This window comes from Herpailurus yagouaroundi, unplaced genomic scaffold, assembly GCF_014898765.1.
Source record: "Herpailurus yagouaroundi ecotype Mexico unplaced genomic scaffold, PumYag 254, whole genome shotgun sequence".
Classification (NCBI taxonomy): Eukaryota; Metazoa; Chordata; class Mammalia; order Carnivora; family Felidae; genus Herpailurus; species Herpailurus yagouaroundi.
In genome coordinates this window covers 2,159,970-2,178,705 of record NW_024412471.1, presented here as the reverse complement: position 1 = coordinate 2,178,705, position 18,736 = coordinate 2,159,970, and the positions used below count along the sequence as shown (strand labels likewise).

General features: G+C 46.9%; 2 protein-coding genes and 1 long non-coding RNA gene across 14 annotated transcripts in view; 2 read left to right on the top strand and 1 right to left on the bottom strand.

Moving 5' to 3' along the window:
• Positions 1-1,898, top strand: part of RPRD2 (regulation of nuclear pre-mRNA domain containing 2) — a 103,947-nt gene extending 102,049 nt beyond the window's left edge. The window contains exon 12 of the mRNA XM_040461174.1: positions 1,854-1,898. Coding sequence (XP_040317108.1) covers positions 1,854-1,863 — 10 coding nt within the window. The 3' untranslated portion in view covers positions 1,864-1,898. The remainder of the gene's footprint in view (positions 1-1,853) is intronic.
• The window catches only part of LOC121021058 (uncharacterized), a 15,458-nt gene extending 11,229 nt beyond the window's left edge, over positions 1-4,229 (bottom strand). The window contains exon 1 of the long non-coding RNA XR_005786410.1: positions 4,113-4,229. This is a non-coding gene — a long non-coding RNA (uncharacterized LOC121021058). The remainder of the gene's footprint in view (positions 1-4,112) is intronic.
• TARS2 (threonyl-tRNA synthetase 2, mitochondrial) lies at positions 3,710-18,582 on the top strand. Of its 12 annotated transcripts, XM_040461192.1 has the most exons (19): positions 3,710-3,826; positions 4,135-4,331; positions 4,666-4,789; positions 6,188-6,312; positions 7,437-7,554; positions 7,919-7,983; positions 8,242-8,320; positions 9,450-9,596; positions 9,756-9,854; positions 10,177-10,206; positions 10,294-10,394; positions 10,878-11,040; positions 11,265-11,402; positions 11,570-11,647; positions 13,818-13,939; positions 14,144-14,245; positions 14,421-14,493; positions 15,069-15,183; positions 18,216-18,582. In XM_040461192.1, exons 1-19 carry the CDS (start codon positions 3,761-3,763, stop codon positions 18,362-18,364), a joined length of 2,091 nt encoding a protein of 696 aa, XP_040317126.1. In that variant the 5' UTR covers positions 3,710-3,760; the 3' UTR covers positions 18,365-18,582. The 12 variants fall into 12 exon arrangements, 10 of the variants coding, with proteins under 10 accessions (XP_040317126.1, XP_040317130.1, XP_040317129.1 ...); XM_040461196.1 differs by lacking the exon at positions 9,756-9,854; XM_040461195.1 differs by lacking the exon at positions 10,177-10,206.
• The last annotated feature ends 154 nt before the right edge of the window (positions 18,583-18,736 follow it).

Genomic DNA, 18,736 nt, shown 5'->3' with positions numbered 1-18,736 from the left:
ACACATCCCTGCAATGGCTCCTGTGTTTGGGAGACTGCTACGTTTTTTCCCTTGGCCTTACCTCACACCTCAGGGTCACTTAAAGGGGAAGGGGGCTTGGAGATGGCTCTGTCTTTGCTTCTCTTTTACAGACTCAAGAGTTGTCTTGGGGAAGGGAAATCAGAGATTCTAGGTGAGATGAAGGCCTTTTTTTCCCGAAAACAACTCATCCCCAGGCCCTGGTAGGAAGTTTCCCTCTTTTTATTTATCAGCAAATGTGGCAGGACTTTATCTCCTTTTTTCTGGCATCTTAAAGTAAAACCTTGGCCCCACCTGCATCTTCATCACTAAGGATTTGGGGTGTTTTTTATGTGTTTGTTTTAAGTAAATATAATCTCCCCACACCACCTACTTTTAGCCACTTGGCTGGTTCTCTGGGCCTCAAAAACATTTGGTGACAATGACAAACCTTTATATATTTTACCCTCTTAAATTTTGCTTTTTTACCTCCGGTATCTTTTCTACTTCTTGGGTACAGAGAAATTTTGTGAAGAGCTGGGATAAATTTGGAGGTATATGTTGATCCTGGTGACAAGTGGAAATGTACTTTACCTTCAATGGAGAGCATTCTTACATATATGTAGTTTAGGAATATAAATACAACACCTCTTCAACAAAAGCTTTAGCTAACTGGTGATGTTCTAAAAGTGGAGTAAAGCTGAGAATTTCCCAAAATGTGATTAATGGTCTAGGATACCCATTACTGAGGATTGCTTTTTCCCTGGACTTCTGTGAAATCTGCTGGCATTATTTTCTAAACAGTTATTTCTTCTTTGGTCAGAGAAAATCTGGTAAGACGGGTCTTTTCTTGGCTTTTTATTAGACCCTTTTCTCCACTCTATATTAAAGGCCTCTTTGGCTCTCCAAGTGATGTACCCTGGAGAGAAAACGGGAACTCTGCTATCAAACATAATGCATTAGGACTGTTCTGGTCACTGAAAGGCAGCACGGCATGGCATAACACAGGCTTTGGATTCGGATTGACTGAGGCTTGACTTCTCTGAGGGTTTTCTGTGTTTTAAAGAGAGCATGAAAAGAGCTATTACTTGTCAGGGTTCTTGGAATTAAATGATAGTGAAGGCATCACACTTGGCACATAGTGGGTGTTTGGTGATATTCTGGGTGGAAGGTAAGAGAAGTTTTAGAGATAGATGTTTCCCAGGCAGACTAGTGGGTTAAAATTCCCCGAGGCTGAGACATGGTGGTCACAGACCAGAAATTGTAAAAGAACAGATGATTAATGCATTGGTCTTAACTAGCTTGCTATTCCTTGCTAGCTGGCTGGCTTGTTTGCTACAAGGAGAAAAATGTAATAACTCCTGACATTCCTTCCTTCCTCCACTGCAACACAAGTTACATAGGTGATGATGTAGTCGTTGATTGATGGGTATCCCATGAGCCCTCAGTTCACGGCATTGCATACAGTCAGTCAGTGCATGTTTGAGGGATGAGTGCTGGAAGCTGCCGTAACAGTGTAGCCTACTTATTCTACCATCCCTCTAGTATCTGACAAAAGAGGACAAGGTACAATGATCAAAGAATGTATGTGTCAGTAAGTTTATCCTTTGGAGTTTTAAGTCAATACAGTGATTGATACATTCTTAATTCAATACTGAGCACCTACCATTTTGTTACCTGCAATGTAACATTCCCAACCCTTTTGGTGCAAAGCCATGGGGAAAGTTCTGCTTGTCACACTTTTTGAACGCCATTTTAAAATCCTCTCTGCCTTTTCCCAGCCCTCCACACCACCCCTCCCACACACAAGTAATTTTCCTGTTCCACAGTCTTGTCTGTTTCTTTTTTTATTTCAGGGTGTCTTAACATACCAGGAGAGGGAGCCAAGATCCAGAGTGATGCCTGTGACTCAAATCAACTGCTGCCTTCCCCAGAAAGAACCTCTGGCCTCTGGAAACCTAGATTTAACAGCTTTCTCTGACAGCTCTTCCTCCACAACTCTTGATTCCATCACCATTGGAAAATTGAGAACCATCTAACCATCCCCACCCTCAGGTGAGGGGACAAAGGGGAGTTACTGAGAACCTTACAGCTGCTCCTAAGTCCATTTCCCCTCATACTTTACCACAAATGTGACCGTGTTTCAATTTTTACTGTATAAAATAAACCAAATATACCCAGTCCTCTGTCCTAGATATCACAGGGAGTAAGAAGAGATTAAAGGAAGTGGAGAGCTAGGATGGGAGTGAGAGGCAAGGTCTTGTGTAGGAAACAGAAAGCTAAGATTCTAGGGTCAGGTGCCTCTTTCTGAAGTGATGGAGTATACTGGAAGTAAATTCTATTGTCAGAGATAGCATGGTGTGGTAGAAGAGTGTAAAACTTAGATTCAAGGGGCGCCTGGGTGGCTCAGTCAGTTAAGCGGCCGACTTTGGCTCAGGTCATGATCTCATGGTCTGTGAGTTTGAGCCCCATGTCGGGCTCTGTGATGACAGCTCAGAGCCTGGAGCCTGTTTCGGATTCTGTGTCTCCCTTTCTCTGACCCTCCCCCGTTCATGCTCTGTCTCTCTCTGTCTCAAAAATAAATAAACGTTAAAAAAAAAAAAAACTTGGACTCAAAATCTAGTATCAGCACTTACTGTTTGACCTTAAGTCATTTATTTTCTCTGACCTTAAATTCTTTCATCTGTAAAATTAAGGGGTCGCTAAGGTCCCTCTTAAGCAATAGGACTATTTAGAAATTGCAAGAAGTGCCCTCTGTAGATTCTTTGGTCCAGCCCCAAAGCTATTAAATTTATTTATTCTAACGGTATGTCGCTATTATAGCCCATTACTGAGTACCACTCATGATTTACATGAAACTAACCTCGACAATTGGGAGTGTTACTATTATTATACCCATTTTGTTTTTTTAAGATTAAAAAAAAATTTTTTTTAATGTTTATTTTGAGAGAGAGGGAGAGGGAGAGCACAAGCCACAGAGGGGCAAAGAGAGAGGGAGACAGAGAATCCCAACCAGGCTCCATGCCAATCAGCGCAGAGCCCTCTGCTACGATCAGCCCCAAGGAACCAAGAGATCATGACCTGAGCAGAAATCAAGAGTTGGACGCTTAACCTACTGAGCGACCCAGGCGTCCCTAGATTTTTAAAGTAATCTCTATGCCCAAAGTGGGGGCTCCAACTCACAACCCCAAGATCAAAAGTCTCACGCTCCCCTGACTGAGCCAGCCAGGAGCCTCTATTGCTATTTTATATATGAGAAAATCGAAGTTTAGAAGAAACGGAGTAATCCACCTAAAATTATATTGTGAATGGCAGGTCCAGGATTTAACACTTGGTTCCAACGTCTATCCCCCTGCTTTCTACCTGCCAGTAAAGACGATATAAAAGAAAACCTATGGTTAAAAGCAAATGACTACCTACCCTTTCCCCTCCGTTTTTCTCCCACTCTCATTTCTCATGAGTTTTCACTCCCCTTTCCTCCACGCTGCAGAATATGCTCTTGCTACCCCTAGCTGAAACTGCAAGTTTCGGGATTGGGAGTGTGTGTAACAGTTTAGGTCTTCCGGCCAGCCGGAACCACCCACACCACCGCTCAAGCAGTGTGGGGCGGACCACTTCGGAGCTCCTGGAGGTGGTCTCGGATTAGAGTGGCAGCTGCCGTAGCCAATGGGCTTGGGCGTCATTGGGCCGGAAACCTATGAGAAATCCGGTGAAGGAGTCGAGGATAATTTGTTTAAGGATGTAGGTACGGGTTTGAAGGAACATGGCCCTGTGTCAGAGGTGGCGGCGGCTCCGGCTGCCGGGCTTGCAAACCTGCCGGCTACACACGGTGCGTGAGGTACCCACCCAAAAGTTAAGAACCGCATCGGACCCAGACCAGGCCCAAAGTGCAGGCTCCCAACCCCTGCCTTGAGCCCCTGAATCCGGCCCCGCTAAGCCGTTAGTTACAGCCATCTTTTCCCTAGAGTCGACCACCAGGAGAGGCTAGGGCTCCTAGTCTAGAGCCCTGTATCACCCAGCCCTCTTAAAGGCCTGGGTTTAGGATTAAGGCCACTTCGGTACCCTCACCTCCTACCAGCCTCAATCCCAGGAAGGAATGATGGGACCTGAGTTACCTCCTAACATCTTTCTCTCCAGGCAGCTGTGCCAGCCCCTCCACAGTGGTTGGCAGAGCGGCTCGGCCTTTTTGAGGAGCTATGGACTGCTCAAGTAAAGAAGTTAGCAAGCGTGGCACAGAAGGAGCACCGGACTATTAAGATATCACTTCCTGGAGGCCAGAGGGTGGATGCTGTGGCATGGAGCACAACCCCTTACCAGCTAGCCCAGCAGATCAGGTACCAGCCCATTTTGTACCTACCAGGATCATCCTTCAACCTCTGTATTTCGCTGGACTCGAGCAGAGAATGAAAATTATGCCTGGTATCTATTCCATCTCTATCAAGATCGCCTTTTCATGAGAATTCATTTTCATCTGGGTTAGTTTCAGAGTCTCTACCCTTTGTTTATTATCCATTGGGAAAAGAAATGATAGGTTTTATTGCTCTGGTGACACCTTTCCCCATTTGCAAGCTTAGAACTATTGAGAGATTAGTCCCTGTCTTCCCCTGTGGACTGTGACCATGTCTTTTTCTTTGTCCTCACTTCTCCCCGCCACTCCCAATTCCCAAGTTCAACATTGGCAGATACTGCAGTGGCTGCTCAAGTGAATGGAGAACTTTATGATCTGGAACGGCCTTTGGAGACAGATTCTGACCTCAGATTTCTGACATTCAGTTCTGCAGAGGGCAAAGCAGTAAGTTTCTTCCTTTTCAGGAATACAGTGACAACTAAACTAAGGGATTTTTAAGTGGGCATATTTCTAGTATTTCTTTTGCCTCAGTTTCTCCCTTTGCAGTTGGGAGGGAGACCTACCACAGACTGCTTGTCTTGACTAACACTGGATAAGCTAGAAACTTAGGATGAAAATTTTCAACATAGGTCCATTAAGTAAACATCGTTTGCACTAGTAAAAAGGAAAGCTGAAAATAGAAGGGTAATATGCCAGTTCTGTCACTTCAACCCTAGAGACATACATCATAAGTCATCTGTAACATATATTTTTTTATAAAATTTTTTTAATGTTTGTTTACTTGTGAGAGAGACAGAGACAGAGGTGTGAGCGGGGGAGGGGCGACAGAGGTTCGAGAGAGAGGGAGGTTCGAAAGAGAGGGAGACACAGAATCTGAAGCAGGCTCCAGGCTCCGAGCTGTCAGCACATAGTCCGATTCGGGGCTCAAACCCACAGACTGTGAGATCATGATCTGAGTCAAAGTCGGACGCTTAACTGACTGAGCCATCCAGGCACCTCTGTGGCATATATTTTTTAATTCTAACTTGGCTTCCACAACTGAGCACACAATTCCTCCTCCCTACTTTGTCTTCTTCATGTCAGCTTGGGTAATATAGACCTCATCTACTAGGATCCAGAAAAATGGAGTTTTATCATCTTCATCTAAATGGTGACCAAAGGGGCGCCTTGTTGGCTCAGTGGGTTGAGCGTCTAAGTCTTGGTTTCAGTTCAGGTCATGATCTCCTGGTTTGTGAGATTAACCCCTGTGTCCGGCCCTGCACGGACACCATGGAGCCTGCTTGGGATTCTCTGTCTCTCTCTCTGCTCTTTCCTACTAGCACACACATACACACACTCTCTCTCAAAATAAATAAACAACAAATAAATAAATGGTGACCAAATCCTAGAGGAGCGCTTGCATCACACTAGATTCCTGGAATAGAAAAAAATAGAACTAAAAGATCAAATAGAGCCCTTAGGAACTATGGTCTTGAGAAGGTAGTTTACTCTGAAGCCCTAAAAGGGGATGTTATAGGAGCAGAAAAAGAAGCCTAGGCCCTGCTTCTATGCTGTAGGACCAGGAAGCACTGAGGAGTGGGAGTGGGGGTTACCCCTGTCTGCGCATGTTTCTACTAGCCTTTTGTTTTCAGTTTTTCCTCCTTTTTACTGTTTAGTTAGTATTCACCTTCAAGGTCAGATTCCCCATCTTGTGATAGTTATTTCTAGAAGAGCCATACTGGTTTCACGCCAGCTTCTCTGAGAAGAGTATCAGAGAGTGAGGGGTTAAAGAAGGAGGTTATGAAAAAAAATAAAATAAAAAAACAAAGGCGGTGGTTATGAACTCCTTTCTTGTGAACCCAGGTGTTCTGGCACTCCAGCACCCATGTCCTGGGAGCAGCAGCTGAACAGCTCCTTGGTGCTGTCCTCTGCCGAGGTCCAAGTACAGAATGTGGCTTCTACCATGATTTCTTCCTGGGAAAGGAACGGTGAGTAGTGCAAGCAAAGAGGAGAATGATTCTGGAGTGGTTTCTTAGATATTTCACCATATTTTATTTCATTTGTCAGGTTTTTGGAATTTAATTGACAAAGTAATATATTAAAAGTGTACAACGTGAGGGGCGCCTGGCTCAGTCAGAAGAGCGTGCGACTCTTCATCTCAGGGTCGTGAATTCAAGCCCCATGTTGGTTGTAGAGGATTACTTAAACTTTTTTTTAAATGTTTGTTTATTTTTGAGAGAGACAGAGACAGAGCATGAGTGGAGGAGGGGCAGAGAGAGAGGGAGACAGAATCTGAAACAGGTTCCAGGTTCCAAGCTTTCAGCACAGAGCCCGATGCAGGGCTCAAACCCACAGACCTCAAGATCGTGACCTGAGCTGAAGTTGGATGCATAACTGACTGAGCCACCCAGGCGCTCCTTAAATAAACTTTTAAAAATAAAAAAAGCGAACAAGCTGATAATTTGATATTTATATTCATTGTGAAAGGATTCCCACGATTGAGTTAAATAGTACATTCATCACCTCACTTCATGTGTGTGATTGCTTAAGGTTTACTCTTAGCAAATTTCATTCATACTGTATAGAATTATCAACTATAGTCACTATGTTCTACATTATCTTCTCAAACCTAATTCATTTTATACTGAGTTTGTACCGTTTCACCCGAGTGGTTTCTGCATCCTCTTCTGGGGCATCAGGGATGTTCAATTTGGAAGAGAAAGTTTAGAGAAGGGACTCTCCAGGCCTTTGCTGTGACATTGGTGCCAATTTCTCTCCTAGTCCATGCTTTTCCTTTTCTGTCTTAATTCTCATTGAAACTTCTCTAGTCTTTATGAATTCTTTGGCTTTTATTTTTTACTTCATCCTTCATTACTATTGCCTTAATTATGTCTGTCCATATTGTCTGCATCCGACCTTTAACATATAGAGCTTTTGCTCCCACTGTAAAACTTATACCTGATTTCCTATTTATGTTTTCTGTCAGTTTGTCTGCCTTTACCAGTAATTCTAGATGTCTGTGGAGAGCAGGGTTTCACCCCCTAGCCAACAGGTGTGGCACCCAGGTGATGCTTCTTAAAGGATGAACGCCAACCAGTTCTCACCTTTCCAGGACAGTCCGGGGCTCAGAGCTGCCTGCTTTGGAGCGGATTTGCCAGGAACTTACAGCTGCTGCTCAACCCTTCCGGAGGCTAGAGGCTTCCCAGGATCAGCTTCGCCAGCTCTTCAAGGTGGGGTGGGGGTGCACACATTTAGGAGGACGATCCAAAAGCATGGGGGAAGGGGGGATTGTCTCCCAGGACATCTTTTTTTTCTTTTTAACTTTTATTTTTTTAATGTTTATTTATTTTTGAGAGGGTTAGCACAAGCAGAGAGAGGGGAGGGGCAGACAGAGAGAGGGAGACACAGAATCTGAAGCAGGCTCCTGGCTCTGAGCTGTCAGCAGAGAGCCTGACGTGGGGCTCAAAGTCTCGAACCGCAAGATCATGACCTGAGCTGAAGTTGGACACTCGACTGACTGAGCCACCCAGACACCCCTCTCCCAGAACATCTTTATGGGAATAGAGACTTATCCTCACTCTTCTCCCCTTCCAGGATAACCCCTTTAAGCTTCGCCTGATTGAGGAGAAAGTGACAGGTCCCACAGCAATAGTATATGGGTGAGCGTTGTCAAAATGGAGGGAAACGGGGAGGTAGGTATACACAAAAGAAGGCCAGAAATGGGATGAGGGAAAGAAGGTAGAAGGTAGTCTGTTGTTCCAGAAAAATAATGGGAACAAGAAGTTATTTTTATCTCCCATTGCTCTTGCTGTCTCTGTAAAACAGTTCTTACATTTTTTTTCTGTCTGCTAGAGGCCAGGAGAACACCGGAAGCTCAAGAATTTGGAGACCACTAAGTGTTCCCTCCTTTCCCCCAGGTGTGGCATGCTGGTAGACCTCTGCCGGGGCCCCCACCTTCGGCATACTGGACAAATTGGAGGACTGAAGCTGCTGACGGTCAGTTGTGAGGGCAAGGCTAGGTTAAGACTCCTGCTTTCACTGGGATGAGCAGGGGAGTAGGAAGATGCTCTCTCAGCCCCTTCTCTCCTCTTATAGCTAAGGGAGGAATCCAGTAGGAGGAAGATTTCTTAGTTCCTGCCTTCCACAAACTCCCAGTGTGATGGCAGCTGCTGGACATCCTGCCGGGGCTCAGAAGCCAATTCACAATCCGTAGTTGGACCTCAGTGCTAGGGAGGTGGAGAGGGAGTGTGAGAACAGTCTGGACAGGGTCACATAGGGGAGGCTGCTGTGGAGAGGGTGTGTAGAACCCCACTGGGCAGGTACAGGGAGAGTATTCTAAGTTTAAGGCATGACTTTTATGAAAATCCTGTGCCTGGGCCAGGTGAGTTATTTGTTTGGTGGAATGGGAGCAGGGAGCGAGGGGAGAGGCAGGAATGTGCAGCCAAAAGCCCTGGACTAAAAACCTCTCATCCATGCTTAGTCCTGGCTCTGCCATAGGTAAAGTATGTGGCCTTGGGTAAATCTCCTTACCCATTTTCCCCATCTATAAAATAAGACTGTTGTTAATTCCTGTCCTACCAATAAATCCATGTCACAGAGACAAAGTCAATTAACACAGGTGAAAGTGGTATAAAACGCTGGCTGTTTCTTGTTAAATTGTTTGAGGAAAGAGTAGGCAGAAGCATTTGAATTTCATGTGGCCAGGAATAGGGCATAGTGGAGATTGATAAGCAGGTAGATAGAAACAAGAACAACAACAACTGACATTTGACCAGAGCTGAAGGTTACTCCCATGAGTAGTCATTGATTAGAGGTGGGGAAGGAGGGCTCTAGTACAGAGAGAATGTACTGGTGGGAGAATGGGGAGAAAAAGAGGTGGCAGGATAAGGTTAGGCTTGAACAGGATACAAATGGGAATTAAGCATCCAGTGTGTCTAAGGCTGTAAACATGGCAGGGGTTCTGAGGGGTATCACGCTGGTGGAGGCAGTGGAAAATGGAGTGAGTGCTGAGACGGAACATTTGTGGTGCGTGTCATGTGCTCAGAATCAGACGAGCATCAGCGAAGGAGAGCTTGGGTGCCCGCAGTCCCTCATCTTCCCTTTGACTCCCTCTGTTTTCCCATAGAACTCGTCATCCCTGTGGAGGTCTTCAGGTGCCCCAGAGCCACTGCAGCGAGTGTCAGGGATCTCCTTCCCCACAATGGAGGAGTTGAGAGCCTGGGAAGAAGGGAGGGAGGAAGCGGAGTTACGGGACCACCGGCGCATTGGGAAGGTACAGAGATTGGAGAAGGAGAGGGTGCGTGAAGGAACCCGATTGTGAAGCTGGGAGCAGATTCTGAATCCAGCAGATTGAGCAGCTCCATCAGTTATTTCTTCTGGGTTCCAAAGTCCTTGCTTCTCTCTCCAAGTGACATTGCCATTCCTGACTCAGGCACAGGAGCTCTTCTTCTTCCATGAACTGAGCCCCGGGAGCTGTTTCTTCCTGCCTCGAGGGACGAGGGTGTATAATGCACTGGTGGCTTTCATCAGGGTAAGGGGGCCTCCAGTCCAGAGGAGGGACGACCAGAGAGGAAATCGGGACCCAGAAGCCAAGTGTTAGAAGAGCGGGATTAGAAGCACGAACATAAACATTATAAGGTGCTGGTGGCCTTTAACAAGGTCCTAGGAATGTGTGGTCCACAGAGTGGGGAGCGTAGAGAGGGAACACGGTACTTAATAGGTTGTAGCCGAGATCAGCCTGACCTGAGGTCCCCGGAGGATCACACACCTGCCTCTCCCCCACTCTGCCTTCCATATTTGTGCCGTCCTCCCCCAGTCACTCTGCCTTCCATATCCTGTGCCCTCCTCTCCAGGCCGAGTACACCCGCCGTGGTTTTTCTGAGGTGAAAACCCCCATACTGTTTTCTACGAAGCTCTGGGAGGTGTCAGGACACTGGGAGCATTATCAGGAGGATATGTTTGCCCTGCAGCCCCCAGACTCTGACAGGCTCTCCAGCTCCCTGAGTGACCACGCTACTAGCCATCCTGCAGACACACTCGCCCTGAAGCCCATGAACTGCCCTGCACACTGGTGAGCTAGGAGCCAAGAGGCCTGGGTCCTCCCAGGGCTGGGGGTAGGCAACCAGGTTGCTGAATATGAAGTAATAGCGCCTTGGCAGAGCACTAGGACACCTGATTCAAGTCTTAAATCTGCACTCCAGATAACCTTGTGAATTTGGGAAAACCATTGTGTCTCTCTGAGCCTTAGTCTCCTTGTATAACATCAGGGGTTTGGAGTTGCTGTCCAAAGTTCCTCTTTCACTTCAGTGCCTGTCACACAATAGGGGCACAGTAAACGAAGTCTGCTGCTATTGTTCTGAGAAATGCACTTTGAACCAGGAAGGACTCAAACTGTGCTGAGTGGGATGGACAGGACTTGGGGGGAGGACATGCCCAGGCTGGGGAGAGGGCGTGCTGATGACGCAGAGAAAGTAAGCAAGCACACTGGGCAGAGATGCAGTCTGTGGGGGCTGCTTTTCCCTGTGGCCCTGACCCTTCCTCATCCCCATCTCAGCCTGATGTTCGCTCACCGGCCCAGATCCTGGCGAGAGCTGCCCCTGCGCCTGGCGGACTTCGGGGCCCTACACCGGGCCGAGGCCTCTGGCAGTCTGGGGGGACTGACCCGGCTGCGGTGCTTCCAGCAGGATGACGCTCACATCTTCTGTGCACCGGATCAGGTGGCCCTTCCCCAGCTCCACCAAAGCATTTCTAAACCGCCTTCCATTCTCCATTTGAACTGCCAACACTCCTGCTCCCTGTCTCCCTCTTTATATACTACAACTCAGTTATATGATAGCCCCAGCTTTCCTCTATGTTTTTGCCCTGTGTTTCCCCCAAAACTCCCATCACTCCAGAACTCTAGGTTGCACACAACTCACTCACCCTTATTTTCTGTCCCCAGCTTGAAACAGAGATACAAGGCTGTCTTGATTTCCTCCGCTCTGTCTACACTGTCCTTGGCTTCTCCTTCCGCCTGGCTCTATCCACCCGGCCATCTAGCTTCCTGGGCGAGCCTTGCCTTTGGGACCAGGCTGAGCAGGTGAGGAGGCAGATAAACCACTCTCTGATGGCAGAAGAGGGGAGATGGGAATTGGGGTCCTCAATAGAGGCATGTGCCAAGCAGGTCATTTGTTGGGGGACTGGAGGGGTCTGTTGCTTATAAAGTCTAAAATGACACGTTCCTCTCTCGTCTCATTCCCTTTAAAGGTCCTTCAACGGGCCCTGGAAGAATTTGGAGAACCCTGGGAACTCAACCCTGGAGATGGTGCCTTCTATGGGCCTAAAGTAAGTTGGGGATCCTCCTAAGAGTTATATTTATTCATTTTTTGTTTTGTTTTATTAGGTATTTAATAGACACAAAGGAATATTTTTTAACTTGTATAGGATAGAAAGAAGAGCAATATATTTCCTGGCCCCGTGGAGCTTATGGTCTTGTGAGGCGTGTGGGAGGCAAATAGGCATTTCAGGGCCACTGAACCCGCGCTCGCAGGTACCAAGGGAGCATATCATTCAGGAGGGAGGGTCAGGAAAGGCTTCCTGCAGGATTCTCTTTCTTTACCTTTTTTTTTTTTTTTTTGAGAGAGAGGGAGAGAGAGAGAGAGAGAGGGAGAATCCCGTGAGGGGAAGAGAGAGAAGCAGGGCTTACCCAGGGCTCATGTTTTCCCTGAAGTGGGGCTCGGACTCCCCCGATGTAGGACTCTAACTCATCAACTGTGAGATGATGACCCGAGCTGAAGTTGGATGCTTTTTTTTTTTATTTTTTTTTATTTTTTTTTTATTTTTTTCAACGTTTATTTATTTTGGGGACAGAGAGAGACAGAGCATGAACGGGGGAGGGGCAGAGAGAGAGGGAGACACAGAATTGGAAACAGGCTCCAGGCTCCGAGCCATCAGCCCAGAGCCTGACGCGGGGCTCGAACTCACGGACCGCGAGATCGTGACCTGGCTGAAGTCGGACGCTTAACCGACTGCGCCACCCAGGCGCCCCTGAAGTTGGATGCTTAAAGACTGAGCTCCCCAGGTGCCCCTGCAGAATTCTCTTTCTAACCTTAAAGGTCATTGTTGGCCAAGGAAAGAGGGGTTCCAGGTGGGAACAGTGCAGGCAGAAGGTGGAGGCAGGGTAAACAGGGCAAGTTGGAAGAAGTAAAACAAGTCAGGGGGAAAAAAGGACTGGAAAGTGTCTACTGGATTCCATGAAAAGGCTGTTAGATGTTGAAGCACCATTTCTGGTACAGAGGCTGGGGTGGGAGTCAGAGGTAAATGAATGAACATAACTCTTTTGAGAATTTTGGCTCTTAAAAAGCAAAGGAGAGTAGCAAGAGGGGCCTGGATAGTCAAAAGAGATTTTGATGAAGAGAGAAATTCAAGAATGTTTAGCTCTGATAAAAGAGAGCGTGTTTGAGTCAGGGAAAAATTGAAGTTGTAGAAGGGGTTTCAGTGGAGGGAAGTTCTTGGGGAGGTTTGAGGGGTGGGATTGAGAGCCCACAAGAGACCACCTCTGCCATTGTTCTGGAGGCAGGAAGAAAGGCTGGAAGCATATGCAAGGAAGTCTATAAGTGTGGTGACAGGAAGTTGAGACACTTTTCATCTCATGATATCATTATCTGATTTCCCCATAAAATGTGAAACAGGATCATTTGCTGAGATGGGAGTAGGGAAGAGGGGAGTTGTTAGTGGGGGCAGTGAAGATAGGAAGAGAGAGGAGAAAGCTTGAAAGTCCTTGAGGAGAACAGGACCCAAAACTGATTAGGGCAGCAGGGGATTACCGACAGCAGTCAGGGTCCACTTGAGGTTCAGAACAGGGATTTGCATGGCGGCATCAATCCCCGTTTATGTATCTGTTATGGTATGGGACATGCTGGGCAGCTCTGAGCAGTTCTGTTGCAGGGGAAAGGAGGTGGGGGGCAGGAGTGCCACCAGGTTGAGGATTTGCCATGGGGATGTGACAGAAGAACAGTGATAGAGGGGAACCTAGGAAAGTGGTTCCAGCCGCATGGGGAAAGAAAGAAAGGTGGATGGAGCCTGTGAATGGGAAGGAAATAGAGGAATTAAGCAACCTGGAAATTAAAGAGCCATTTGTAGGAATAATTGTCAGAGCCAGAAAACCAAGAGACAGTAATCAGAGCAGGGTGTGTGATGGACTGTTCCAGAGCTGTAGCCATTCTGGGCGATGACAAGATGAAGGCTGTATCCATAGGGTGGGTGCAGGTGAACATCCCGGAAATGACGAACTCAAGGAATTCAGAGGCCAGGGTGTGGGTGGGTCATTTGTGTCAAAGTCCCCTAAGGTCATAATATCATTATCAGGTAGAAAGAGCTACTGCTGGGGTGTCCAGTGAGTGAAGTAAGAGTACAACAGTGCTGGGTGAGGAGTCTCTTAGAACAGCCTGGCACGTAGGCAGGTGGAAGGTGGGTGGTGCGGACAGTAGAGGGTACTGCTTCTGGTTGCTTTTAGGCCTCCGTCTCTCTCCTCCAGATTGACGTGCACCTCCGCGATGCCCTGGGCCGGCCCCATCAGTGTGGGACAATCCAACTTGACTTCCAGCTGCCCCTGAGATTTGACCTCCAGTACAAGGGGTACAGAACCGTGCTCATCCCCTTTTCCCTTGGCTGCTAGTGGAGTAGGTGGAGAACAGCGTCTCCTTCTATCTTTGTCCCTAACATGAAACTCAAATCCTCTACACCTTCACCAGAGCTGAATATTGCTTAAAAACCAGAAGGTAATCTTGTGTGCATATCTTGTGACACTTCCTCTATTCCCTCCTCCTTTTTCCCTCCAAGGCAGGCGGGGGCCCCAGAGCGTCCAGTCGTCATTCACCGAGCAGTGCTAGGTTCTGTGGAAAGGATGTTGGGAGTGCTAGCAGAAAGCTGTGGTGGAAAATGGTGAGAACTCTGGCCCCAGATTTCTGTTCTGGTCCTCAGACCAGATGGTACATGCCCCAGATCCTGGTGCCCTTAGACTCACTCTTCTCTTTTCCTCTCGAATCTGCTCTCTGCAGCCGTATTTGTAGTCGAGCTAGAGTAAAGAGTTTGCCTTCCTCTCTTCTCTCTCAACCAGGCCACTGTGGCTGTCCCCGTTCCAGGTGGTGGTCATCCCTGTGGGAACTGAGCAAGAGGAATATGCCAGGGAGGTGAGGAGAAACTGGGGGTGCATGCACAGGGGCTAACGCAGGACTACGGCGAGTCCGGGGCTGAGCAGTGGGTAGGAAGAAGTCACACAGCACAGTAGAAGGGGAATAGCACTTGGAGCCACAGGACTGGGCTCGAATGGGTCCTGACATATATGCTGGATATTCCACATCTGAGAAGTGACACTAGTTCCTTGCCTCGTGTGTGAAAATTAAACAAATTCACAGATGTTAAATGCTGACAATGGAGCACTTGATACAAAAGGGGCTTAGGTAAATGTCAGCTGCATGTTTCCTTTCTAGAGGAAGGGTGTGGACAGTACAGAGTCAAGTAGCTGGTTGGGTAGAGCAGGCAAAGCAGGCAGAGTCCGGGAATTGGTGGCAGGTGCAGCTTCAGTAGGAAGCAGACAAACTATGAGGGACTGGGGAGGGGCCTCGGTGCAGAGATGAATGAGGAGGGGTTGTCCACAAGAACCAGAGAGCCTTGAGGCAGAGGACAGAAGACAGCATGGGGAAGATTGGTATCAGGCTACTCTAGCCCCTGAGCCTTCAGTCCCATCCTCAAACCCCTGCCCCAGGCGCAGCGGAGGCTGCAGGCTGCAGGGCTGGTCTGCGACCTGGATGCCGACTCGGGGCTGACGCTCAGCCGGAGAGTCCGCCGGGCTCAGCTCGCCCACTACAATTTTCAGTTTGGTAAGTGACCAGCAGCACAGGCCCTCCAAGCCCCGTGCTCCCCCACCAGCTTCTACACTGTTCTTTCCTATTGGATTTGCATTAACTAGGGCTCAGTCCCTGAGCGAGACTTTCAGGGAGCCAGGATTCAGAACACCTGAGCTGTTTGGGCCCTCAGTTCCTTCACCCCCTGACAACCAGTTCTCATCCTCAGAAGAACTTTCTTTTTCTTTTTAAAAAAATTTTTTAAATGTTTATTTCTGAAGGAGAGAGAGAGAGACAGAGCATGAGCAGGGGAGGGGCAGAAAGAGAGGGAGACACAGAATCCAAAACAGGCTTCAGGCTCTGAGCTGTCAGCATAGAGCCCAATGTGGAGCTCGAACCCACAAACCATGAGATCATGACCTGAGCCAAAGTCGGACGCTTAACTGGATGAGCCACCCAGGCTTCCCATTTCTTCTTTTCTTTCTACCACTAATTTATTCTTTGAATTTGTGTAAGTCATAGAAGATCACATCATAAGCATGAAAAGAACTTTCTTACCTAGTGCAGAATAATATTCTCAACAAAACAAAAAAAGTACAAAATCACAGACGTGAGAAAACATTCGATGAGATTTGGGTTATTGCAACATATGTTAGAAAGTGAATACCTTCAAGAGTAAGGCTAGGGTTTTTGTGTAGCTAGCCAAAGTGTTTGAATTTTACCTGTTGGGCCCGTATTTTCAGACATCTCTGCTAAAGTTCCCCCTTAAGACTGAACTGAGATCATGTGAACTACATTCACCCTGGGGAAATTGCCCAAGGTTCAGAGTATTTTGATGCAAAGGTAGCATTTCTTTTCAGACTCACTTTTTATTCTTAAATTTTTGTATATTTTGTCACTCCTGATTATATACATAGCAACTTTTAATATTCTTTATTTTTTTAATTAAATTAAAAATTTGTCTTAATTGAAGTATAGTTGACACACAATGTGTCACTTCTATACATTACTCAGTGCTCATCACAATAAATGTAGCTACCATCTGTCACTATACAATGTTATTAGAATATTATTGACTATATTCTCTATGCTGTACTTTTCATCCCTATGACTCACTTATTTTATAATTGCAAGTTTGTACCTCTAGTCCCCTTCACCTGTGCCTTCCATCCCCCCAACCTGTCCACCCTAGCAGCCACCACTTTTTTGTTCTCTGTATTTATGAGATTGTTTCTTTTGGGGATGTGCATGTGTGTGTTCATTTCTTTTGTTTTTTAGATTCCATATATATGGGGCACCTGGCTGGCTCATTTGGTAAAGCATGTGACTCTTGATCTCGGGGTCATGAGTTCAAGCCCCATGTTGGGTATAGAGATTACTTTTTTTAAAAAGTGAAATCATGATATTTGTCTTTCTCTGACTGACTTCACTTAGCGTAGTACCTTGTGGGTCCACTCATGTCGTCACACATACAAAATCTCACTCTTTTTCAGGCTGAGTAATATTCCAGTGTACGTGTGTGTGTGTGTGTGTGTACACCCTGTGTATTTATCCATGTATCTGTCAGTGGACACTTGGGTTGCTTCCATGTCTTGGCTACTGTAAATAATGCTGCAGTAAACATAGGGGTGCATAAATCTTTTTGAATTAATGTTTTCTTTTGGGGGGTAAATACCATGCAGTGGAATTACTAGATCATTATGTTATTTCTATTTTTAATCTTTATTGAGGACCCTCCATACTGTTTTCTATGCTGGCTGCACCAGCTTACATTCCCACCAACAGTGCGTGAGGATCCCTTTTTGTCCACATCCTTGCCAACACGGTGCTAACCATTCTTCCTGGTGTGAAAAGATTTCTCATTGTGGTTTTGATTTGCATTTCCCTGATGTTTAGTGTTGTGAAGCATCTTTTTATGTACCTGTTGGCCATATATGTCTTCTTTGGAAAATGTCCATTTAGGCCCTCTGCACATTTTCAAATATGATTTGGGGTTTTTTGGAATTGAGTTGTATGAGTTCTTTGTATATTTGGGGGGGGTATTTTGTTTAAGTTTATTTTGAGAGGGAGAGAAAGCAGGGGAGGGGCAGAGAGAGAGGGAGAATCCCAAGCAGGCTCCACACTGCCAGCATAGAGCCTGATGCGGGGCTCGAACCCACAAACCATGAGATCATGACCTGAGCCAAAATCAAGAATCAGATGCCCAACCAGCTGAGCCACCCAGGTGGCTTATCATTTGCAGATATATTCTTCAGTTCAATAGGTTACCTTTTCATTGTGTTGATAGTTTCCTTTGCTATGCAAAAGCTTTTAGTTTGATGTGGTCCCAGTAGTTTATTTTTGCTTTTGTTTCCCTTGCCTGGGGAGACATACCCAGAATAAAGTTGCTTAGGCTGATGCCAAGATATTATTACCTCTATGTTTTCTTCTAGGAGTTTTATGGTTTCAAGAAAACAGTTTTCTTCTGACCTCCATCCTAGCTGTTGGTGTCTGTTAGGTTAATTAACCAAAGGAGCATCAGAGAGAAAGGGACAGGAAGGATTAATCAGGGGTTAATTAGTTAGCTTTGTTTATTGTAGACCTAGTTGGAATTAGCCCTGAGGGATGATAAGGAGCAGAAACTCCTTTGCCAGATTACTTGATCCTCTCATTTTACACTCCCACTTGCCCATGAGCTCTTAGAGCAAGTTACCCCATGACCCCACGGGCTTGCATGTGTTTCTTATACCCCTGCCACCCTCCCCTCTCTCTAATGCCCACACACACAGAGTTTCTCTCTGGGTCTGCTTCTTGGTCTGTTTGTCTTTTTCTGTGGCTGACCCTACTGTCTCCGACCCCTAGGCTCAGGACTGGAAGTGATAAGGCATGTGGAGAATGTCTGGAGCATTTCCTTATCCGTCAGGATGATCAGGAAACTGGAAAGCAAGATTCAGCTAAATATACCCTTTTCCTGAACCTTATCCGGCCTCTGCTCTCACCCTTCCTAAAGATTTAGGTCTCTTGAATTTTTGTATATCTCATGTAGAAAAATGTGCCCTGACGGTCTCAAACCTTCCCTCTTCCTGCAGTGGTTGGCCAGAAAGAGCAGAGTAAGAGAACAGTGAACATTCGGACTCGAGACAACTGCCAGCTTGGAGAGCGGGACTTGACTGAGGCCGTGCAGCGGCTGCTGGAGCTGCAGAACACCAGGGTCCCAAACGCTGAGCGAGTGTTCTGAGCTTTCATATACAGTTGCGGCAGAGACTCGCGGGAGCTGCCAGCTTCCCTTCAGGTGGAAGAGCCTGAACTGACCACCAGAATCCGGAGGCCCCCAGGCCCCTCAGAACAAGTGTGGAGGCATGAGTTTGCTCTCCTGGAAAGAGACTTGATCTGGGGGAAGCTGTAGCTGTTTGGATGTGAGAGGAGTGAAGCAATAAAGAATAAACTTGCAGCTTCCGGGTATGTGTCTTCATCTCGGATTCCTGAGTAGGCATAAAAGGGAGTTTGACCCTGTCTCCATCTCTTTCATCCTGGGGTGCTGGGGAAGCAGAAAGAGGGCGGCCCTGGCCTCCCCCTGGGAGGGGCGCTCCTGGGGTAGCTGTTCTGTCCC

Bases quoted from the DNA above. Each gene is read 5' to 3' on its own strand.
- TARS2 (XM_040461189.1), top strand. From the start codon at position 3,761: ATGGCCCTGTGTCAGAGGTGGCGGCGGCTCCGGCTGCCGGGCTTGCAA. The intron at 9,855-10,176 runs GTAAGGGGGCCT...CCTCCTCTCCAG, and splicing joins CACTGGTGGCTTTCATCAGG to GCCGAGTACACCCGCCGTGG. The intron at 15,184-18,215 runs GTAAGTGACCAG...CTCTTCCTGCAG, and splicing joins CCACTACAATTTTCAGTTTG to TGGTTGGCCAGAAAGAGCAG.